The sequence below is a fragment of the Mya arenaria genome, chromosome 13 (assembly GCF_026914265.1).
Source record: "Mya arenaria isolate MELC-2E11 chromosome 13, ASM2691426v1".
Taxonomy (NCBI): Eukaryota; Metazoa; Mollusca; class Bivalvia; order Myida; family Myidae; genus Mya; species Mya arenaria.
The window spans coordinates 34,563,365-34,589,418 of record NC_069134.1 but is presented as its reverse complement, the minus strand read 5'-3'; the positions used below and the strand labels follow the sequence as shown (position 1 = coordinate 34,589,418).

General features: G+C 36.2%; 2 protein-coding genes across 2 annotated transcripts; one reads left to right on the top strand and one right to left on the bottom strand.

The window, feature by feature from the left end:
- Nucleotides 1-2,000: 2,000 nt before the first annotated feature.
- On the bottom strand, nt 2,001-26,023 carry LOC128213438 (replication termination factor 2-like). The gene is made up of 7 exons (XM_052919125.1): nt 25,868-26,023; nt 22,071-22,165; nt 6,405-6,495; nt 5,916-6,052; nt 5,105-5,183; nt 3,967-4,080; nt 2,001-2,677 (listed from the first exon to the last, which is right to left on the bottom strand). Exons 1-7 carry the CDS (start codon nt 25,934-25,936, stop codon nt 2,294-2,296), a joined length of 969 nt encoding a protein of 322 aa, XP_052775085.1. The 5' UTR covers nt 25,937-26,023; the 3' UTR covers nt 2,001-2,293.
- Nucleotides 13,714-16,911, top strand: LOC128213436 (cytochrome P450 3A24-like). The gene has a single exon (XM_052919123.1). It carries the CDS (start codon nt 14,036-14,038, stop codon nt 15,605-15,607), a length of 1,572 nt encoding a protein of 523 aa, XP_052775083.1. The 5' UTR covers nt 13,714-14,035; the 3' UTR covers nt 15,608-16,911.
- Nucleotides 26,024-26,054: the final 31 nt, after the last annotated feature.

Below are 26,054 nucleotides of genomic sequence, written 5' to 3'. Positions count from 1 at the left end.
AAATTCTAACAATCTACAGCATGAAATATATGTATGTTTGAAGATGTCATAGTTGTTTATATACTTCATTATCATTTATTTTTCAGTTGTATAGATATTAATTATAAATATTCAATATTAACTAGATATTTATATCTCTATGCTACATGTATAGTGTTAATAGTGCTTTTTTTCACGATTATGTTAAAATACATTAAGCTTTGTTTTGAATTTGTTCGCAATCATATTTGAAAGAATTTGGAATCATCATGTCTCATACGGTAGATGTAATATGGTTGCTATATTCTATATTTTGTCATTCAAACTGATTTATTTGAAATAAAATTGTTTCATTTGAAAATGGTGTTTCTCATGGAATATCTAAAAGGTTGACAAATGTAAGTTGTGTGTGTATATGTAGACATAATTTGGGTGCTCTGTCATCTAGGTATGTATACAATATCAAATCTTAGACATTTTCTGCAGTGTTATGCACTTTTTTAAGTGATTGCCTGCACTCTTGTATATGGGAAATTCTGCAAAATTTAGTTTGAATATGAGAGATTGGGCTTAGACTCCCTTCAAGTTGTTACATGAGCTATGTATATCCATTTTATTTATTTATTACGTTTTTATGCAAATGCCCAGCATTTTTTTATTATTATCTGGAATTGAAAGCTCTCAATCCTAAACTTTAACATCCCTGTATCCCTGAATTAAGCCTGAGGAAAGTGGTTGATGCAAGTCAAGTCTGGTGGCTTAAAAACCTTGACAATATCATGTAAACTGTTAAAGATATTCACCTTAAACTGTTACCAGAGACAATATGCAGCAAGTTTAATGACTAGTTATTTAGCTCAACTAAGCACGAAGTGCTCAAGGTGAGCTATTGTGATCAACCTGTGGTCTGTCATCCATCGTCAACAATTTGACTGTTAACAATCTAGAGGTCACAATTGGGTCACAATCTTAATGGAACTTGGTCAGAATGTTACCCTCAATAAAATCTTGGACAAGTTCGATATTGGGTCATCTGGGGTTAAAAACTGGGTCACCAGGTCAAATTTAAGGAAAAGCTTGTTAACACTATAGAGATCACATTTATGACTGTATCTTCAGGAAATTTCGTCAGAATGTTAACATTAATAATCTCTAGGTTGAGTTCGAATCTGGGTCATTTGCGGTCAAAAACTAGGTCACCAGGTCAAATTAAAGGAAAAGCTTGTTAACACTATAGAGGTCACATTTATGACTGTATCTTCATGAAAGCTGGTCAGAATGTTTATATTAATAATCTCTAATTCAAGTTTGAATCCAGGTCATGTGTTGTCAAAAACTAGGTCACCAGGTCAAATCATATGAAAAGCTTGTTAACACTCTAGAGGTCACTTTTATGACTGTATGTTCATGAAACTTAGTCAGAAAGTTTCTATTGATTAGCTCTAGGCCAAGTTCGAATCTGGGTCATGTGCAGTCAAAAACTAGGTCACCAGGTCAAATAATAGGAAAAGCATGTTAACACTCTAGAGGCCACATTTATGAACATATGTTCATGGAACTTGACAATTTTTATTTTTATACTCAAAACATAACAAGAACAGAAAATAAAAATGTACAAACAAAGACAAGTATGCATCCTTTCAAAGGTAGCAGACCACCAGAATTCTCTAATAATGTAATACCCTCAACTATAATATTTAACATGTAGCATTGAAAACTAGTCCTAAATTTGTTTTAAATTAAGTCCCATCTTGTTGCACTTTCCATTGCCCTGAAACACTTATTCCCTCCCCCTGTCACAATTGCCCTCGCCCTGAAAACACTTATTTCACACTTGAATTGGATCAGGTGAGCGATACAGGGCCTTCATTTAATTATCAAGTTATGCCATTTGACCATCATATAACTCCACTTCTGACTAAATTCAAGGCAGTTACAAGTATGTTTCCAAATATCTGTTTGTATTTACACAGTTTGTTTATAAGCTAATATATACGACAGATTGGAAATAAACCAACATAAATTGTATGACTGTTTTATTACAATAAAGGAAATATGCACAAAATCATTTAAGAATTTACAAGAATAAGACAAATATCCATTACAATTATTTACATCACTTAAAAACAAAACCACAATGGTTCTTAACCCACATATATGTACATGTTAAGTATCTATTATAATAAGCATCTCTTCTTCAAAATTATGCCAAATGCCACTGGTCATTATAGATGACAGTACAGCCGTAACCAATAAGGCTTGAATATAACATACACTGTAGTTTTGATTCAGTAATGGATGATAGTAACCAATTTTACATCCAGTAAGGGTTGGATGTAACCCAATGACCTTTCATCTGCCTTTTAGCTCTGTCACATGACGTAAACAGGTTTTTATAAGCTGCACTGCTTTTGGGGTCCTTCTGAATACTGCTAGATGTAGTGGGCAGATCTGCAGTTGCAAGCAATGGATTTCTGACTGTAGTCCCATTGGCTAGGGTTTTAGAACCTTTGCTGCCATTGGTCAATTTCTTGTTGTCATTGGCAACAACCTTTGACACTTTGCTACCATTGGTCAATTTTGTATCTCCATTGACTGGTTGCTCTAATCTGGCCTGTTTGCTGGTGCTGGGGCCACATTCTGCTGCAGAATCTGAGGTAGCTGTCTCTGCTTTATGTTTCTTGGCCTTTTTGGCTTTCTGCAAATAAATCAGAACAAAGGATAACATTAAATGTAACTATTGAACTACTAAGAATGTGTTGCTTTGAAATTGCTTCCATTAAGTCCATAACAGGCAATACTGCTGATACATGGTGTATTAAACTTCACTCAAGTATTGAAGTAACAAGAACTCATACAATCCAGGAGATCAATGGACTAATGTAATATTTTATAAATATATCATTTAATAAATAGCTTATAGAAATACACATGCACACTAGGCTGTTATTTATATATAATGTAGAATCAGACTAGAATTCCCGCTGAATTGGATGTGTCACCTGTATGGAATGCCCATCATTATAAGTCAAATCAATTATATTACAAATTTATATGTGAAAAGAGCAAAATTGTGAAATAAAATGAGTTACTGAGCAACAATCAAAATGTAACAGAGACATAATGCCTGCAAACACTGTAGCTAAGTTTCATAATGATTCGGTAATAAATATTGTCTGCACAAGATATATATTTTCTATTTTTAAATGTAAAAGGGGCAAAATTCTGGGAGTTACTGTGTCGATTCACCCCATGATCAAACATGATTGAGACATTTTGCTTTCAAACACAGTCATTAAATTTCAGCAGGATTGGATAATAAGTTATTTTCTGCACTAAACATAAACCTACTATTTTTTACGTAAAAGGGGAATAACTCTCAAGTAACTGATGCAATTTACCCCAGATAAAATTTGTCTGAAACATAACCACAAACAGTGTCAACAAGTTTCATCATGCTTGGATAATAAATATATCTAAGTTATTGTCTGCACAAGACAATTTGATAGATAATATGTTTTAACATAAAAGGGACAGAACTGTGAGATTAATGTAATTTACCCCAGATCAAACTTGAATTGTGTCATTATACCCACAAACCCTTTCACAAAGTTTCATAATTGGAGAAATAATACTCTAGTTACTGTCTGCACAAAACTTCTAGTTTTTAACCTAAAAGGGGCATAACTCTATAGTTACAATTATTATTGTAATGATGCGATTTACCCAGGGATCTAACTTGAATGAGACAATATGCTGACAAACACTGCCAACAGTTTAAATGATGATTGGATTATAAATACTTAAGCTAATGTCTGTGCAAGATGATGCCGCTGTCACCTACGCCAAAGAAATACCTATACATCCCATTTTTAGGTGAAACAAAAACACAGTATATTTTATGTAGTTGACTGGGTTTTATCTTTATTTTTTTTCTCTTGTGAAGTCATGGCTTTGATATATTTGGGATCCTTATTCTCCATGTACCTTCTCCAGTTTCTGCTGAAGACGTCTCTCCTCCATGCGAGATCTCAACTGGTCCACTTCCTCCTCTGTACCATTCAACACAATCACATCGCCCTCTTGGAATGGCTTACCACACTGAAATATGGAAGAAAGGGGAAAATGTTATCAAGCAGTCTGAGTGGGATGTGTTCTTGAAGCAAGCATCATTTTAGGTATATGGAATATCAAAGCAAAATCCAAAGACCAATACACAGGGAAGTGATTGACCTGGCAGCTAAAGGGCTGAAACCATTATTTTTTTGCGATGGGTTTGGGAAGGGCTTAAGTCCCCTAATGGGAATCACAAGGAATGACCTGTACACGGAAGCAAAATTGACTTTTTCGAAGCCTTTTGAGGGGTTTTCTGCCTTCTAATTTACAGAAATCAATACTTACAACAAAATAAGCAACAACCAAAAGCAACCTGATAAAAGTTTTTTAATTATAGAAAAAAAATTGGTCCCTTGATCATTAAATCTAATAAGAATCGGCATATTCAAGGACAAATTAATCCCTTCAAACAGTTACAAACTATATAGTGACAAAATAAGCATGTGCTACTTAATTTATTTGGCTTGAAAGTTTCAGGCTGCTGCTTTTTGTACAATGTCACCTACTTATAGATATATATAATACTGTTAGTCATATGCTGGTAATGTTCAAATCAAGTTTATTCCCATTAAGTTACATGGCAATCTTTGTTGTTATTAACAACATAGTTGGCCTTGTTGAATGCAAATATAACAGTATTGTGTCTACAGTTCATAAGATAGAAATAAGGGAACATGTAGAAGTGATGGTGTATACAATACGTAAGACACAACATCAGACAATTGAAACAAATATTGACTTGATTCGAGCAGATTTGTTGATTTTAGTGAGAGTAATGTTTCTGATTTTCATCAGACAAAAATCATATACAGTCAAACCCTGTTGACTTGAAATTCCCAGGGACAGGGCAAATTTACCTTGAGCCTCGAAAAAATCCAGCCAAGCAGGAATGCTTACATTAAGTATAAAGAAATCGGTCCTTTACATCCAGTTCGAGCCAACGAGGAATTCGAGCCAAGGGAGTTTGAGCCAATGTGGTTTAACTGTAACTTCTTCTACACCCTCTTACCTTGTGGCAGTTGTCTCCCTTGACCTCTTTGATAGCTCTCTCTGACAGCACACATCCACAGCCCCAAAGGTACATAAACCTGCAAATAGTTCAATCAATGGTAACATCTTCAAGAATTTTGAATTACTTTTTTATTAAGTATGATAAACCAAAATTTGAATCTCAGATATATGATACACTTCGAGGGACTTATCAAGTTTCTGCCAGGAAATTAGAAAGATGAAGGTTCTAAATATAAATTTTTTCACTCTTACAAAGTCAGATGGTTAATGGAGGTGTTGGAATCTACAGCCTCGATCATGATTGGATGAAGCGTCATGAGATATCACTCCCAACACTCCTTCTAGCTGTCAATCAACCATAACAAGAGCAGCAAAGCTGTTATTTGTCAATGTTGTCAATGTTAATAAGAGTTTTGATTAGGCTCGTTGTGATGGGCATGTTGGTGCAATTAATGCATGTCGTTAATAAGCCTTGCCAGCAGAAAAAACACCAGGTCCAACAAACATAAAGGCCTGGCAGACTTGCTTGTGTATGCGACATTTTCTTTTCAGTCAGAAATATTCAGTCTACAGTCTACCATACAAATCTTACCATAAGAATTCTTTTAACATAACATACTGACTCACATAGGTGTACATAAACTTTATTTTTTATCTTGTTTGTTATTTTCAATTTGCTGAAAAAAATAATCCTGGGCTTTTTCAGCAGTCATTAGGAAGAGGCCTGGCCTTTTCATTTTGGGAGATTTTAACATGTATGTTTCAAATTGGGAAATTATAACAGTCATTTATACCCGCCCCAAACTTACTTGTGCATTCCATTCATCTCTAAGCCAACGACTGGGCAGATAAATTTGGAGTCCTGATTGTCCACATAGCCATCTCCTTTGTCTGATTTTGGCCTTGCGTAGCTACGATTCCCTGTCAAGTTCAACTGCTTCAGGTCCTATATTTGGTGAGAAACAATGTGTCATAATAATTATGTTGGCAAAAGAATTAAATCATTCCCATATAATAAATAAAGATATTGAGAAAATTGATAATTTTACGGAACTGTTGTATTTCTTAAAAGATCTCCGTTCTAATTGTCAAAGCATTACTATTAAAACAAAACTCAACAGAATACTTCTGGACTGACTGATAACTTTAATCCACGACTTCCATGAATAAAGATTGAAGCAACTTTAATTTCTGTATTTCTAAGCAATAACATTATCTTGTTTCATAACTATTTCTGCTGCAGTGAATAACAGTGATTCATTGTGTAGAACCAATATACTGAAGCCTAGTAAATGTACCTTAAGACCCCGGAGATACTCAAAGCTGGGTGCACACTCAAACTTTGACCGGTCGATCAGAAACTCCAGGGCACACTCCTTGTTGTAGAGTCTGAAAGGGAAAACATTAATAATATACTCAACAAAACTTTTAAGTTCACATATTAAAGCAACTGTGTGTGTTTTTGTCTCATTCAGATTTCATTAAAACTTTCACATTTTAGCTTATGAGTTATAGAAGGGAGCTGCACCCTGCCCTTTTTTGGTAGCACCCCAATAGAGACCAGCATGTGCACTCTTCTGCCTTCTTAGAATTGAATGATTTAGAAAATTAAACCTTTTCCCTATGTTTTGTTTAAAAGATAGTTATTTGAAATTATAAAAAACACACAAAACTTCTGACAGTTGAAACCTAAATCTACTGCAACTTCTTACCTTTTTGTCAAATTATAATATTTTAAATTCTTCACATCCTGATTCAATGAACCATTATATCCCTAAAGACCCTGTCCCTTTTCTCTAGCACCCTGCCCTTTTTAGAACCACACTGACCTTCTTCTGTACCACCCTTTCCCTTTTCTGTACCACCCTGCCCCTTTGCTGCACCACCCTGTCCCTTTTTTTCACCACCATGTCCCTTTTCTGTACAATCCTGCCCTTTTCTGCACCACCCTGTCCCTTTTCTGTACCACCCTGTTTTTCTGTTCCACCCTGTCCCTCTTCTGTACTACCCTGTCTCTTTTCTGTACCACCCTGTCTCTTTTCTGTACCACCCTGTCCCTTATCTGTACCACCCTGACCCTTTTCTGTACTACCCTGTCTCTTTTCTGTACCACCCTGTCCCTTATCTGTACCACCCTGTCCCTTTTCTGTACCACCCTGTCCCTTTTCTGTACTACCCTGTCCCTTTTCTGTACCACCCTGTCCCTTATCTGTACCACCCTGTCCCTTTTCAGTAGCACCCTGTTTTTCTGTTCTACCCTGTCTCTTTTCTGTACCACCCTGTCCCTTATCTGTACCACCCTGTCCCTTTTCTGTACCACCCTGACCCTTTTCTGTACTACCCTGTCTCTTTTCTGTACTACCCTGTCTCTTTTCTGTACCACCCTGTCCCTTATCTGTACCACCCTGTCCCTTTTCTGTACCACCCTGTCCCTTTTCTGTACTACCCTGTCCCTTTTCTGTACCACCCTGTCCCTTATCTGTACCACCCTGTCCCTTTTCTGTACCACCCTGTCCCTTTTCAGTAGCACCCTGTTTTTCTGTTCTACCCTGTCCCTTTTCTGTACTACCCTGTCCCTTTTCTGTACCACCCTGTCCCTTATCTGTACCACCCTGTCCCTTTTCAGTAGCACCCTGTTTTTCTGTTCTACCCTGTCTCTTTTCTGTACCACCCTGTCCCTTATCTGTACCACCCTGTCCCTTTTCTGTACCACCCTGTTTTTCTGTTCTACCCTGTCTCTTTTCTGTACCACCCTGTCCCTTATCTGTACCACCCTGTCCCTTTTCTGTACCACCCTGTCCCTTATCTGTACCACCCTGTCCCTTTTCTGTACCACCCTGTCCCTTTTCTGTACTACCCTGTCCCTTTTCTGTACTACCCTGTCCCTTTTCTGTACCACCCTGTCCCTTTTCTGTACCACCCTGTCTCTTTTCTGTACCACCCTGTCCCTTATCTGTACCACCCTGTCCCTTTTCTGTACCACCCTGACCCTTTTCTGTACTACCCTGTCCCTTTTCTGTACTACCCTGTCCCTTTTCTGTACTACCCTGTCCCTTTTCTGTACCACCCTGTCCCTTTTCTGTACCACCCTGTCCCTTTTCTGTACTACCCTGTCCCTTATCTGTACCACCCTGTCCCTTTTCTGTACCACCCTGTTTTTCTGTTCTACCCTGTCTCTTTTCTGTACCACCCTGTCCCTTATCTGTACCACCCTGTCCCTTTTCTGTACCACCCTGACCCTTTTCTGTACCACCCTGTCCCTTTTCTGTACCACCCTGTCCCTTTTCTGTACCACCCTGTCCCTTTTCTGTACCACCCTGTTTTTCTGTTCCACCCTGTCCCTTTTCTGTACCACCCTGTCCCTTTTCTGTACCACCCTGTCCCTTTTCTGTTCCACCCTGTCCCTTTTCTGTACCACCCTGTCCCTTATCTGTACCACCCTGTCCCTTTTCTGTACCACCCTGTCCCTTTTCTGTACCACCCTGTCCCTTTTCTGTACCACCCTGTCCCTTTTCTGTACCACCCTGTTTTTCTGTTCCACCCTGTCCCTTTTCTGTACCACCCTGTCCCTTTTCTGTACCACCCTGTCCCTTTTCTGTTCCACCCTGTCCCTTTTCTGTACTACCCTGTCCCTTATCTGTACCACCCTGTCCCTTTTCTGTACCACCCTGTCCCTTTTCTGTACCACCCTGTCCCTTTTCTGTACCACCCTGTCCCTTATCTGTACTACCCTGTCTCTTTTCTGTACCACCCTGTCCCTTATCTGTACCACCCTGTCCCTTTTCTGTACCACCCTGACCCTTTTCTGTACTACCCTGTCCCTTTTCTGTACCACCCTGTCCCTTATCTGTACCACCCTGTCCCTTTTCTGTACCACCCTGTTTTTCTGTTCCACCCTGTCCCTTTTCTGTACCACCCTGTCCCTTATCTGTACCACCCTGTCCCTTTTCTGTACCACCCTGTCCCTTTTCTGTACCACCCTGTCCCTTTTCTGTACCACCCTGTCCCTTTTCTGTACCACCCTGTCCCTTTTCTGTACCACCCTGTTTTTCTGTACCACCCTGTCCCTTTTCTGTACCACCCTGTTTTTCTGTACCACCCTGTCCCTTTTCTGTTCCACCCTGTCCCTCTTCTGTACTACCCTGTCCCTTTTCTGTACTACCCTGTCCCTTATCTGTACCACCCTGTCCCTTTTCTGTACCACCCTGTTTTTCTGTTCCACCCTGTCCCTTTTCTGTACTACCCTGTCCCTTTTCTGTACTACCCTGTCCCTTTTCTGTACTACCCTGTCCCTTTTCTGTACTACCCTGTCCCTTTTCTGTACTACCCTGTCCCTTTTCTGTACTACCCTGTCCCTTTTCTGTACCACCCTGACCCTTTTCTGTACTACCCTGTCTCTTTTCTGTACCACCCTGACCCTTTTCTGTACTACCCTGTCTCTTTTCTGTACCACCCTGTCCCTTTTCTGTTCCACCCTGTCCCTTTTCTGTACTACCCTGTCCTTTTTCTGTACCACCCTGTCCCTTTCCTATACCACACTGACCCTTTTCTGTTCCACCCTGTCCCTTTTCTGTTCTACCCTGTCCCTTTTCTGTACTACCCTTTCCTTTTTCTGTACCACCCTGTCCCTTTCCTATACCACACTGACCCTTTTCTGTACCACCCTGACCCTTTTCTGTATCACCCCCTCTCTTTTTTAAGCCTGTCTTAAACCCTATAAGATGACATGATCGCCATTGACAGGGCCTGACATGAATATTTATTACAGTGTTAAAATTTATTGCATAAAAGTGGTTGCAATTACCACATGCCTCGGGCTCCAATGTAATTTTATCAGGCTTGCCCAATTAATTTTACACAGCCATGTCAGATTTAGTGCACCAATGTCTTATTTCAACCATAGGTGGCAGTATCAGTCCCCCCAAGCTCCCAACCGACAACAAAAAAACACACACACACAGATAAAACATTATTTTTCCAGGAAATCGATCTACCATATACGTAAACAAATTTCCTGGAAGTTACACGGTTTTCATAACATGCATTTTTTTCAGAATTGAAATCCTAGGAGTTGTTCTGACCAGATTTTTATTACTTGCTTTGAACAGCTGTCAAATTTTGATTAAGTGATTGTTATGAAGTAAGTTATATAGCTGGGATGCGCCACGCATAGGGTAGTAAAGCAATAATAAACAATAATTAGAGTTTTAGCCAGGGATTCAAAACGACAGGGTGTTGCCTAAAAGGGATAGGGTGCTAAATGATGAAAGGGCACTTTGTGTCAGACTTTGAAAAATTTGAACATTATGAATTTCACAGAAAATGTGAAGAAATGTGCTTTATTGAAGAAATATTAGCTCGTAACTGCTAAATCATGTCAATGTTGTGTGAATTTATAGTCATAAAGGTTTAATCAAAGCAAAATAATTATTTGATGATTTGAAGCATTTAACTTTATAAAGGCAGGAGGGTGCCCAAGCTGGTCTCCATCAGGGCAGATGGGTGCTACCTGTTAAGGACAGGGTGCAGCACTTCTCCATAAATCTTTAGCTAAAACCCTACAATAACTTTTATAAAGTAGCTTAAAACCAATACTTAAAAACCTTTTTTCTGTAAATAGCTTCCTCCTCTTTGTTTTAAATTTCTTAAATATCAAATTATTTTTTTTAATTTCTATACTGCAGCCATTGTTCTTTGATTTCTGCACTGATAACAACATACTTTATCATCATAGATTTTAAGATATGTCTAAACATCCCAGGAAAAACAAAAACCCATCAACCTGAACAACAGACAAACTGTTTCAGTTATCAAATTTTATCAAAGCAAAATCAAGAAAACATCCTGTTATGCAATGAAGACTGTAAATTAAGCTTGATAATTTCTTAAGATTCACATAAAGTTTACACCTGTTAAATAGCCCATCAAAAAGAGCTGAAATATAAATGTCCAGAAATAAATGCTCTCTTATTCAAAATCAATACATACAAAAAAAAATAATTGTAAAACAAACATCAATTTTGAGTGATACACCCTCAACCACTTACTAAATAATGCATTTATGGAAAATATTAATTACCATTAACAATATTATAACCGTGTATCTAATAGCTGAAAACGCAAAAAATATAAAATGAGTGGTGAATGCTAAAAGATTAACTGCTATCTACTAGGGTTTTCTAAGGTAGCAATACCATGATTTCTGCACATTTCTATTAAAATGAACTCGGTTTCCTTCATAAACATCATTGATTTCGACACCTTTTGGTATATTTAACCCTTTGCATGCTGGGTAAATTGTCTTCTGCTCAAAAATGTCGTCTGGTTTATTCTAAATTTCTTTCAATTTACTTAAAACTTTGGGGATATATTGACTGAGTGGCAAACAGCTTGGAACCTGACCAGGCGCCGAGTTACTTGGCGTCTGGTCTGGGTCCAAGCTGTTTGCAAAGCCTTTAAAATCGCCATCAGCAGCCTAAGGGTTAAACATATGTATTAAATCTTATTTGTGAGTAATAGTGCATCTTTAAAGAAAACTCACGCTAATACAAGAGTGGGCCTTTTTTTCAAGATTTTTTTTACCACTTTTTGATGAGCTGATTTTTTTCAGAAGAGGGCCGTAACTGATGTTTGCAAAGACTTGTGGCCCTTAACTTAGGTGTGACGCCGATGCTTAGGGTGAGAAGTATAGCTCTCCTTTTTCTTTGATTAGTCGAGCTAAAAATGAACCTTCATAATCATATACTTTTATAATTATGTGTTTACAAAAATAAATTTTGGCAAGTTGAAGTAATTCAAATTATAAAATTTTAACAATTTTTAAAAACTTATTGATTTGACTTCTTTATTATATAATTCAATATGTATACGGTAAAATATATGAATTAATTTGTATTAAATTTAACATCGTACCCCTTGGGTGCATCAAGAAATGTGTTTGCATGCATGTCTTGTACATCAAAACACTTATTCAGTTATTTTGTGATAATATTTTGTTGATTCACTTGGGTGGGAGGGGAAACAAAACTTAAAATTCAAAATATCAGTTTATGGTCATGTATATTATAACTACATATCTGATTTAACCTATTAACTGGGTAAAGGTTTACCTCTTGTACCAATGCTTGTGAAACTCAATACAATTGGTGGTTTAATAATGATTGTAGATTTGTATTCTAAAATACATGTCAAGTTGATAGAAAAAGTGATATTGCTTTACTTTGGCCGCTTTAAAGAAAAAATGGTTTGTTTATTGAAGAGTTGTTTTATTTAATAATCATATATATATATATTTATGATTAAGATAAGACTACTTCTTTTAAAGTGATGCTCATGTTTTTGGACCTAAAAATAGTTTTCCTGGTAATGCTTCTGAAAACACTTATTGTATCATTATTTTACTCAATGATATCGAAATTGCAGAAAAAAGTACAGTTATAGCATATATAGTATTTTTGTTTTAGTGGGGTCCGAACCCACGCTGGTAAAGTCAAGAAAATAGTAGAAAACAGCAGTCAAGTCCACACGGCCGGCAGAACTTTAACAACAAAAGTAAATATATTGACCAGTTAAGAATACATTAATCACATCACGTGATAATGTCAATCAACTAATCACACAACACCACTGTCGTAATTAACTTTCAATCGCGCTACTAACCCTATTGAACATTGTTGTCTTCAAAAACGATATTTCAGCAAATATCAACATTTGCTGAAGGCTTCCAGCTTTTGGTATTTTTGTTTTAACACACTTTATGATTTGCCACACTTTATTTCGTAATTAAAAATTTACAAACCATGAGCAAGTTACTTTAAATCCTGTTATTTGGATGATACATGATATGCAACACTGTGTTTTAGGTATTTACAAATTAAAGGATGATTCATGGATGCAGACATTACAAACACAGATTTATGTGTAGCACACGCTTGAATTAAGGTTACTTTAACCAAAACAATGCTCTTTATTGCTTACGACGAACACTAAAAAAAAGGCATAATTATTTATATAGGATCTTTTGATATTGACCTTAAGCGAAGGTTCGTGCATCAGCTGCCTTTATATTCTGATCTGCAAGATTCAAACTTATATTGTAACACAACAGAACGTTAACAAGAGCATAAAAATTATTATAATTGCAGTCTGTCGTCTTTCACCAGACAATACCATTAAATTTAATATACTGTAAATGTCCTAATAGAAGTGCATGCCCACATTGATGCCCAGGGGGTCTATCCATAGGTCTAATTTCCAATTCCGCATCTTGAACACAGCTAACCTAAACTCTTAACTTTTTTTTTACAATTCCTTCTGATGAAAAGCAATACATTTGCTCCATATGTTTAAAGTAACATGCTCAGGCTGCTGGAGTCATATAAACCCATACCCTATCATATGATTTAGGCTACACACCACCTAAGCTGAAAACAAAGAGAAATTTGTGTATTGATATATTGAAGCCTCGTGTTCAGTGGATTTTTTTTATTAATATACACACCTGGTGGTGTATACAGCAGTATGCTGTACTATATACTGCCCCCAGCGCTTCTAATAGGACATTTACAGTAACTATCATGTAAACTGAGTCTAACGCTTTACGTCCAAAAATATTCCTTTATGACAATGTAAGTGGAGCATAAAAGCAATTTGACAGTAGCTACAAAATAGTATTGAGATTTCATTGAGCTGTGTAATTGTGGGCACATAATATAAAATGGACAGACAGTGCAATAGCTTTAAGTCTTATTATTGACTCAAAACCCTCAACTTTTACAAAGCTAGTTTAGACCATAATCTTAGTGGATGCTTAATGCTTACAAGATCTTCTGAATATTGGAGGAAAATCTACCAGATAATATTATTCTAAGGAGATAGCTAGATGCCAAAAGTTCTTGAATAGTTTCAGTCCTTCTGTGGGACATACAAAATGTTACTTCTTGGAATTATTGAGCTGCCATTATGGCTTCTGTTTATTGTGACAATTGTGTTTCTGTTTTATATTTATACATCCAGGAAACATAGCATATTTGCGCGATACCGATTACCTTTTGTTGAACCATCGCCATTTTTTGGATGTTTCAAGCATCTTGCCCAAAAGGGTGTCATGCAAAGTGAATATGACGCGACGCTGAAGTATGGAAAAGTTGTGGGATTCTTTCTAGGTAATCTCCCAACAATATTCGTTACTGATCCAGAAATTATTAGAGAACTTTTCGTAAAGAGATACAATGAGTTTCATTCTCGGTCACAAGCTGCTGGAGTTACAAAATACTGGGAAAAGACAATTTTGATGGCTTCCCGGCTTGAATACTGGAAGTTCTTGAGAACAACTATGACTCCTTCATTCACGAGCGGAAAACTTAGAAGAATGGAAGATATTATCATCGGAGGAATTGATCGAACATTAAAGGGCATTACAATCAAATTAGGCCCAGAGAAAGAGGCTGTTTTTGACATGTTTCCAGTCTACAGGGATTTAACATTAGAGATTATCTGTCAAGCAGCACTAGGGGTAGAAATCAACGGGAATAATTCTGTAGATGAATTAAAACAGCAGGTCACAAAAATGTTGAGCTACAGCTTGGAAAAGAATCCGATGTTAACAATGCTGTTCCTGATCCCGGATCTGAAGCATGTGTACAATTTCTTTGATATTGACTACAACGACACCAAAGCCATTGCGTATGTTTCAGACGCTCTTAAGCAAGTGATTCAGGACAGAAAATTAGACAAGGGGTGTAAAAAGCAAGATCTCTTGCAGCTTATGATCAACACCCAACAGGAGAACTCTAAATCGAACGCAAAAACTGAGGAAACAGACGAAACTGAAGAGACTGAGAAACTCAAAACGGATGATAAACTAAGTCGGGGCATGACTGATGATGAAATCATTGCCAATGCCATATTGTTCCTCTTTGCTGGAAATGATACCACATCAACAGCCTTGGTTTTTACAACATACTTCTTAGCAGTGCATCAAGACCTTCAGGATGAACTCGTGCAAGAGATAAATGAAAAGGTTGGAACTACTGAAGTCTCATATGATATCATCCAAACACTGACAAATTTGGACATGTTTGTTTCGGAATCCATGCGCTTATACCCACCCGTTACAAGAATCAATCGTCAAATCACAAAAGAAGTGAAAGTGAGTGATTTTACTCTGCCGCGAAATATATCTCTCACTGTTCCTGTTTATACGATACACAGACTCGCAGAATATTGGCCAGAACCCGAGAAATTTGACCCAAACAGATTCTCTGCAGAAAACAAATCAAATATCCAACCATACACCTACTTGCCCTTCGGGACTGGTCCAAAAAGCTGTCTCGGGATGCGTTTTGCCAACATGGAACTCAAAATGACTATTGTAAAATTGTTGCAAAACTTCAAGATAAAACCATCGCCAGACTTACAAATTCCACCAAAGCTGGAGAAGAATATCTTTTGCAGGCCAATTGGCGGGATGAAGCTGACTTTAGAGAAAAGATCATCTTAAGAACTGATGCCAAAATACAGTATAAATGCATTTTGTTTTATATTGGATTTAAAAACTCACTACATAATAAGGTTGAAGTCCTGGGGCCGCATTCAATAAGCAACTAAAGCAAGATTGAACTTAAGTTAAAGATTAGAGACTAAAAGTTTTGATTGGCCTATATATTTAGCTGACTAATAAGCTGAATGGAATCACTGAGGCATGTCAAGAATAAGGATAAGATTAATATTAAATACTGGCCCTGACTATATTCTGGATTCATCAATGTCATCTTGCATTGTGTATATACATATTATTACATTGTATAATAATGTTGCCTTTATCATGTATTTTATTGTTATGTGCTTATAATTCTTCTTCACTAAATGCAATATATTTTAGATTATTATTAACCATTTTTTATTAAATCATAATTATTTTTTACACTGATGTAAGAATACCTAAAAAAAATGTGTTATAAAATGAAACTGAAAGATTCAAACTAATTGTCTTAATAAGTTCTCAATAACATCCAAACACAAAAAACTGTTGTTTATTTTCAATTACGTAGGTTGTGATAACATCTCTGAATTTATCTTGGTTAGGGAACTAAATATTCATGGAGGGCAGCCAAAAAAAGAATTTTAATCTAATTTCAATTTCATTTTTATAATGTGACAAAAAATTGCATACTTTTATTATTACATTAGCTTCAGCATTTTGGTTCCAGTTGAATTTTAATTCTTCTTCTTTTTATAACATTTCTCTTTTGACTTCAAAATAAAATAAAAATGCAATTTGTTATTATTTAAGTCAAATCTTTATTGGTCACAAATTAGTATCATTTTGCATCCTTTTTAAATTGTACATTATTTTAATCAACATCATGTGCTAGGGCAAAGCAAACCACAAAAATATGACAATGGGCTGATTCAGAACTTTGTTTAAGCTGCTATCTCACAGATTGAACGTTTTGACAACTTTTTTTTTTTTGAAACAAGCCATTTTTTGCAAAAATCCATGGAAACCAGTTATGTAAGAATGCTGACAAAAAAAATGATCGCAGATTTTTATATTTCAGTTCGAAAATTGATGTTTTATGCATTTTTCTTAAACCGTTAGGTTTTTTAATTGGTTTGAGATATTTACGCAAAAATTGATCTTTCCAAGACAAAAATTAAAGAAGTTGTAAAAATGGTAAATCTGTAAGAGTGCAGCTTTAAAGTTAACAACGTGATTAAGGACATTGTTTTTTTCAAATTTTAAACAAGAACTGTATAATGACTTGCATACGTTACAAGTTAAATAAACAAGTAGAAGTGAAACAGTTGTCTCAACTATTGTTAGAAATGCAGCAGATCACAATCATGTGTATCCATTAAACTTCCAGAGCAGTAAAGATTGAACAATCGGCCAATTGTATGATAACAATAAACATGTGACTGGTGTTCTTGGTCTACAGGGGCGGATCTAGGGTTCAATGTTAGAGTTGGCGTAACTTAGGGGCATAACCTTTTATCTTGCTCCCCTCCTGCAGAACCGAAATCTATTTGGTTTAAAGTGTCAGCAGGGGGGGTTTGGGGGTACACCCGGGTCCCCCATGAAATTATTAACAATTTTTTGTCCAAAATGGTGAATTTTAGGCGTATTTCATTACATATTTTCTCCTATATTAAAAGCAAACTTGGGAAGACTTTAGAGCAGGCCTGCCCTGGGTCCGCTAGCGGTCTATACGACTAATAGGAGTGTCGTATGATTCACATGATCATAAATTCAAATTGATATTGTAATAAGTGAAATCCTAAACTTTCATGATAAGAAAGCATTTCAAATATCGGAAAGGCCCATTATTTGTGTTCATAATGCAGTTAAATGTATAATGTATGGAACTTGTGCAACCAATTTTAAATTACAAAACTTTAGGTTCTATTGCACAAAGTGCGTGGGCAATTTTAGTTTTCAAAGATTTTTCATGAAGATTAACATAATTTTTTAATAAATTGTTTTACATTTAACTACCGCATAACAAAACTGGAATGTTTGTTTTTGCCTTAAATGCATGAAAAATAGACAAAAAATTCTGACCATTGATTATATCTCCTTTTAGGTATGTCTTTCAAGTATATATTTTTGTTTATTCAACTGAACAATGAAGCCTTTTAATGCAGGAATCGAGACACCCACTCTCTTGTCTGGATCACCAAACTGCCAACGTTCCTTTTGCTCAAAGTGTATTACCCTAGTGAAAAATAAGAAAAACATACTAAGCTTTGTGGTACATATTAGTAATTCCTTCTTTACAATACTGATGTCTATTAGCAGTTGTGTATTGTTGATTGTAATAAAAACTGTCATTTAGCTAGACCAGTGCCCTTTGATTAATAAACGCAGAAGGTGATCTCAGTTTAATATTATGCTAATGACATGTTTTTGAAAAGTTTTAAAGCTGCACAAATTGACAGTTTTTACCTTTTCTTATTTTTGGTCTCAGAATCAGCTCATTTTGGCATCAGTGCCTTTAATTCAGTCATATAAGATAACTCACAATAGATCAGATCTTAATTGTTTAGTAAAGTGATGAAAATTTCCATTTTCTTAGATAATAACGTTAGTAATGCTTTTAGCCATAAAATATCAATTTTTAAACGTAAATATGAAAATTGCTATCTATTCATTTGTCAGCAGTCTTGTATCACTGGTTTCCAGACATTTACGCAAAAATTGGCTCATTGGGAGACGAAAATATAAAAGTTGTCAAAACAATCAATCTGTGAGATTGGAGCTTTAATGATGTGTAAGATAATTGTTAGCACTGAATTTTAGTTAAATTAAATATTTAAAATGTAAATGTTACATATACTATGTAATGATAACTACTAATGAAAATGTTTTAAGCTTTTGTATTTCACTATGTACATAAATAAAGGAAATATTCACATCCACCCCTTTAAATTCTTGTTTGATTTAAATTCAATCGCACCATTGGTTACAGGCGCATAGTTGACTATACGCAAATACGCAGTTGAGTAATGAAATTTGACAGTTTTTGTCATACCAAAAAGCCCGAATTTGAAATACCCCCTCCCACACCTACCCCTAAGGCATTGATCTGCGTAATCCCAATTTGGCCCTTAATCTATGCACCTGGGTTATGAAGCAATGATCACCAGCGATAATGAATAATAGATGATATTATTTTATATCATAATTATCAAGCACTGTCACGGTTACATGAAAAATGAGCCAAAAAGACCTTGATGGACAGATAACCATTAGTATTTGGGCTTATATGGACAGCTAGCCTTTAGTACCTAACATATTTTCATGAAGACCTCACTACAGGCAGTTTGAAAATATTGATCGCTAACATTTTTCAAGAGCAAAGTTTGAACATGAAAATGATAAGTAACTGCAAGATGGAAGGATGACAGTTTGTGTCTTTTGACTTGTACTTTTAAATGAGAGTGTTGGGCACTATTGAACAATTTATATGTGAACAATTTACATAATGGTAGTAGTTTTTGCCAGGATCAAATTTAATGTAAACCTAGAAAAGAAAAATGGCATGAAGAAGTTCAACATTTATTTATAATATCCCCACAACACTAGACCTCACTCTCGTACAACATCATGCCAACAAGAGTGATTAATATAATGTTGTAAAAACTTGTTTCACAATCATAAAATAACAAGAAACGCCGCAATGCAACGAAACCAGGTTTTCAATGATTGACAGACGAACTTCAGCCTGTGTCTGTTTTTCTAATTTTAGTAACAGTGACCTTGACCCTAGGGACCCCAAATGGAATCCCATGAAAGGTATCTATAAACTCTTCCTATAGACCAAGTTTATTCAAGATATGTCAACCCTAACTAAAGTTATTCAGTTTCAACTGTTTTTCTATTTTTAGTAACAGTGACCTTGACCTTGACCCTAGGGACCCCAAACACAATCCCATGAAAGGTATCCATAAACTCTTCCTATAGACCAAGATTGGTCAAGATATGTGGACCCTAACTAAAGTCATTCAGTTTCAACCGTTTTTCTATTTTAGTAACAGTGACCTTTTTTAGTAACAGTGACCTTGACCTTGACCCTAGGGAGCCCAAACACAATCCCATGAAAGGTATCCATAAACTCTTTCTATAGACCAAGATTGGTCAAGATATGTCAACCCTAACTAAAGTTATTAAGTTTCAACTGTTTTTCTATTTTAGTAACAGTGACCTTGACCCTAGGGACCCCAAACACAATCCCATGAAAGGTATCCATAAACTCTTCCTATAGACCAAGATTGGTCAAGATATGTGGACCTTAACTAAAGTTATTCCGTTTCAACCGTTTCTATTTTTAGTTACAGTGACCTTGACCTTGACCCTAGGGACCCCAAACACAATCCCATGAAAGGTATCCATAAACTCTTTTTATAGACCAAGTTTGGTCAAGATATGTCAACCCTAACTTTAGTTATTCAGTTTCAACCATTTTCCTATTTTTAGTAACAGTGACCTTGACCTTGACCCTAGGGACCCCGAACGCAGTCTGATGAAAGGTATCCATAAAGTCTTCCTACAGACCAAGTTTGGTCAAGATATGTCAACCCTAACTGAAGTTATTCAGTTTCAACCATTTTTTTCTATTTTTAATAACAGTGACCTTGACCTTGACCCTAGGGACCCCAAACACAATCCCATGAAAGGTATCCATAAACTCTTCCTATATACCAAGTTTGGTCAAGATATGTCAACCCTAACTAAAATTATTCAGTTTCAACCGTTTTTCTATTTTTAGTAACAGTGACCTTGACCTTGACCCTAGGGACCCCAAACACAATCCCATGAAAGGTATCCATAAACTCTTCCTATAGACCAAGATTGGTCAAGATATGTGGACCCTAACTAAAGTTATTCAGTTTCAACCGTTTTTCTATTTTTAGTTATAGTGACCTTGACCCTAGGGACCCCAAACGCAATCCCATGAAAAATATCCATAAACTCTTTCTATAGACCAAGTTTGGTCAAGATATGTCAACCCTAACTAAAGTTATTCAGTTTCATAGGTGAGTTTGACACGGCCAAGCACCCGCCTGCCTACCCACCTGCCCGGCCGAAACAATGACGTTCATCATTCTAATAACCAGGTTTCACTTTGTGAAAACCTGGTTAACAAGTTTAAACTTAGCATGAAGAAAATGAAGAAACAAAATAGCTAGAAATGAATAAGTCTAAAGAGAATGATGTAGGTAAATGGCCTATCATATTTACTGATTTGAAAATATAATAGGGGTCATCCATTGGTAGTGTTTAAACTTCTGTCCTAGGGCCATTTATAAAAAAGCTAGTTATGAGCCCTGCTAATGTAGTGTTTCTAGAGCACTCTACATGTAGTTATTGTTGACTTAGACAAAACAGCGAGGGTTTTCAGTGTGTAAATGATTTCACACAATCTGATGAAAGGTATCCATAAAGTCTTCTTACAGACCAAGTTTGGTCAAGATAGGTCAACCCTAACTGAAGTTATTCAGTTTCAACAATGTTTTTCTATTTTTTGGTTTGACCCTAGGGACCCCAAACACAATCCCATGAAAGGTATCCAACAACCTAACATTCTTCATTCTAGATATAGTGGAAGTGAAATTGTACACAAACAAAAATAATCTGTCTTATCACAGTTGTAATGACTCATCAGTTAATTATTCCACATATAACAGTTACTATCAGTTGTGTTTTATACTAGTATGCAAAGTGGTATGAAAACACTGTTATTTGCTGTCAGAATTGAGAGATATTGCGAAATACACATTGTTAGGAATTGATTGAGGATAAGGTACGTCTCCAAGCTTATCAAATTTCCAGTTGCTCTGACCTTTCACAATAGAGTACCTGCCCTCATTCCTTTTTTAGCTGTGATACATTTAATATTAGCTGATCGTTGACGTTTCCATACAAATGAATGCTCTGATCCCCTCCTCCAGCAAAACATAAAAGACAGTGTTTTGTGCTAAATCAAGAATCTTTTTAAAATCAACACACATAATTTTAGTAATATCTTATATAAAAGGAAAAAATCATGATGTTTAGTTTGGTTTTCCTTACTCCCAGTGGTAAACTTAACACAAGACCAAAATCCCTGCACTGGTAAAATGTCTTCTGGGCTTGATAAAATTCTGAATTTTATATAGCAGGGCTTGTTCAAAAATTTGATGCCAAGCAGTAGTATTAAAATTTGGGCGTGTCCATCCAAAAGTCTAATTTTGATAACTGTACTCCTAAATCCTAGATTTTAGATAATATATGTATTCCAATTGTTTTTGCTACCACTCTCTTTGCTGTTTTCACAGGTCCCTTCAGCATCATGTCCTTTATTTTAAATTGTTAAAAGTAATCAGCAAGTATCATGGGTTAGAAAAACAAAAAGTACACGTACATGTCCTTTTTTCGCAACCTCTACTTGAATACTACATGTTATTTTTTTTAAGATTACCTTCCAAGTTCACACGCCATCACCGGTTCCCTGAGTGGCTCCTGAGAGATGGCACAGTGCTTCCATTTGGCTGCAAGATCAGCAGTTCTGTCTTTCTGTAAGAAAAAATGAATTGAATGTTGTTTTATGTTAGCTTTAATATGTGGTTTTAATTGTGAATTCTGACAGACAGCTCTGCATTTCAGCATTCATACACCAAGCCTTTTCTGCTCTCTGGAAACCTACATTCTCAGTACATCTATGACCGATGATGTTAAAGTTTTAACTAAAAGAGGTCCACAGAGCGAACACTCAAACTGACGTCTGTTGTTGTTGTTGTTGTTGATTTCATAGAAACAAAAGCGGTCACAGACAGCTATATCCCCCGCCTCATGGGGGCATTTTTTGTAACGAAAGCCAATCAATGGTAAGGGTAGTTTCTCAGGAACATAAGAAATGCGTAAATAAAGAAAGGGCAATAACTCTTCCTAAAATGGTCAAATCGCGAAAGCCCCCGACAATATGCGCTGCGTCACTATATAGTCATCAATCTGTAAAAGTTTGGTAGAAATCACATGAAAAACGTAAGAGGAGTTGCGAAGAAACCAATTTTAAATGTAAAATAAACAAAGGGATATAACTCTTTCAAAAATGGTCGAATCGCAAAAGCCCGACAATATGCACTGCTTTACTTTATGATCATCAATCTGTGAAAGTTTGGTAGAAATCGCATGAGAAATGTAAGAGGAGATGCAAAGAAATGAATGTGGGACGGACGGCGGGGGATAAAAAAACAGGGGAATATCTCAACAACTAGTAACATTTATGGACCTTTCCATACATGTGCTTACTGTTCCTGGCAACATGTGTACCAAGTTCTGTTTCAATATAATTTGAAGATCTTGAAGGGCTTTTGGATAATGGCCAATTTCCCACCGGTAACCAAACAAGTTCAGTTTTAAGGTTCACTCAGTTTAGCAAATTATAAAATGAGATCCGGTTTATGTGAGCCTAATCCATTAACTTACATCAGGAAAGTCCAGTTAGCGCAGTGGTTAGCGCACTCGCTTCTCACCAAGGCGACCCAGGATCGATTCCTGACCTGGGCGCATGTGAGTTTGGTTAGTGGTCACCAAGCCGGACAAGTGGGTTCCCCCCACACCACAAGACCACACTCTCGCACAAAATCGTGCCAATGAGAGTGATTAATATAAGTTGTAATAGCTTGTTTCACAATCGTTGTAAAATTAAATAAAGTTTAAACTAACTTACTTCAGTATAAATCTGTATACTTAAAGTAAATTTACAATAGTTTTGTAGATTTTATTGCAATATGGTATCATTTATGGCTGTATTGGTTGGGTACTGGTTTTTAGCTTACTTAAATTATACCCGGGTACCCACAAAATTGTACCTAGACTTCGGGTACCCATCTGTGCGCTACCACAGACAACATATAGATTTAAACAAACCAGATGCGACCACCAACAAGAAATACACTTAACCAAGTATGATACTTCTGAGAAATAACTTAAAAACCAGAAATATGGACATACAGGACTTTGACAAACCTCCCTACAAAAGGGGCAGGATTAAGACAAACCAAGTCAGTTAGTCAGCGTAATCAGAGGTAACAAAGGAAATGCATTTAGCCTCACAGGATTTCATGTCAATTTCTGACGGGTTAAAAGCCACGAGCTCCTAGATGCCTTATGGCTTTGATCATTACATCTTACTTATACGTATACAATATCAAAGTGTCTGAATGAAATCTAATCAGACTTAAAATGGAGAAAAAAGGATAAAACACCCCATTTCAGGATATGATAATGATGTTGAACTCACGTCGGTTATTTCTTTCTGTTGAAGTTTCTCCGAGCATAAAAAAATACATCCTGATTTAAAGTAAACTGTTACTCCGAGCATAAAAACATACATCCTGATTATCTTGCTCATGCCTGATGACATTGAAGAAAATCCAGGACCTGGTAAAATGATATTGTTTGGCCTTGTGCAATTTGTGTTTTGCCTGTTACCTGGACCTAACTTGGTGTAGCATATGATGATTGTAGCATATTGAACTTGTAAAAATATATAACTCTGAAATCAAGTAAAACATTAACATGAAGAACCTTGACAAGCTAAAATAATCATTTGAATTACTAAATGGAAGTAAACCAAAATAACTTGTTTTATCTGGAAATTTTAACTGTCCTGATATTGATTGGAATACTTTCACTGTGAATTGTAGTAATGTGCAGATAGAACTATCCAATATCACTTAAGTAGATATTAGGACTGAAAACAACCTCGCTCAAGTTCATCTTAAACCAACCCGCCAACGGGATTAACTTGATCTTATTTTTACAACAAATCTATCCTTAATTGAAGGTACAACAAATCTGCAAACAATGCATTCACGCGAGTGTGTACCAACTTAACTGAAATATTAAATGATCTTTGAAAAGGAAAGCCAGACTTTACAAGCAGGCTTACAAAACTGGATCATGGAGCAGGTTTAGACAATATCAGAACTTCAAGGAATGGGATCAGGTGAAGAAGATCATCCAAGAAGGTATGGATATGGATAACTCAAAACGATTCTGGAATTATATAAATTCAAAGAAATAAAATAACATCGGTCTATGAATTAAGTGGTGGAAGGTGAAAACTAAGGAAGCATACACATAGACTCTGGCAGTACCACAAGGAACAGTCCTAGGACCGTTTATGTTTCTCTGCCATATAAATGACCTACCATTGAGCGTCAAATCACAGGTTCATCTCTTGGCAGATGATTGTTTGCTGTATCAACAGATAAAAAACACCTCAAATCACATTATTCTACAGAAAGATCTATATGAACTTAAAAAGTAGGGTTCCACATGGGGCATGAAATTCAATTCAAACAAGTGTTATATTTTAAGTGTCAAAAGTAAATCATTCCAGTTTACTTACCAATACAAATACTGAAACATGTTCACTCAAACCTCTACCTTGGATTACTGATATCAAAAGGCAAACTCTACACTTCATTTTCTACGACACAACTTGACACATTATAATGTCCCCTAGAATGTTGGAATACTGCCTTTAACACCCTTGTAAGAGCTCAATTAGAGTATTAACCATACCTGAAGAAAGATATAGATATTGATAAACCAGACAAAATTCAGCACCTAGGAGCAAGCTTCATATTTCAAAAATTAAAAGACAAAGGAATAGGGTTTTGAGACAGAAATGCTAAGCACACAGTCACTGACACTTAACTCCCTACACGCCGCCTTTTATTCAGCAGGGGGTATGGTGCTGGCAGTGGACCCTAATCTTCACGTGACAGAACAATAGAAAAACACTGTGTTAAAACATAGACAGATTTTTTAACCAAAAATACAATAGTAGACCTGCTTCTAAAATCATCTCCTATAATATTTCTTTTGCTTACGCTGTATGATACAAACATTCTTTTTTGTGGAAACACTTGTAAAAAGAACCACCTGGATGATATTGAAACAGAAACATCCAAATTTGGCAGAGTACCAGGCTCTCTTTCCTCTTTGAGGGAAGGTGACGTGTTGTTTCATATGGAAGAAATTTGAGTCCATTGGAGAATTTTAATGTTATTTTCATTGGAATTAACTGATAATACAACTTGTAAGTTTATTATAAAAATATGGTAGTATGAGTTTTTGCCACAGAGTGTTCGGTACTTTCTCAAAAGAAGAAGTCTATATGTGCGAACTGTAATTGTAGTAAAAATTGTCATAAACTACAGTGTAGTATGTTGAAATATTAATTGTAACTTAAATCATCTTCACCTTTTCAGGCTTTTGTTTCATACGGACGAGCTCATCACGAGTGGGAATCGTTCCTCCATCACATCCCATGATTGCTAAATATCTGCGTGTTTTTTTTTTGTTTTGTAATAAAAAGAAGAACAGGAAGTGAATAAAAGCCAACTCTGCATAAAATAGTGTTTGTTTCGTATACTGTAAAATGATTTAT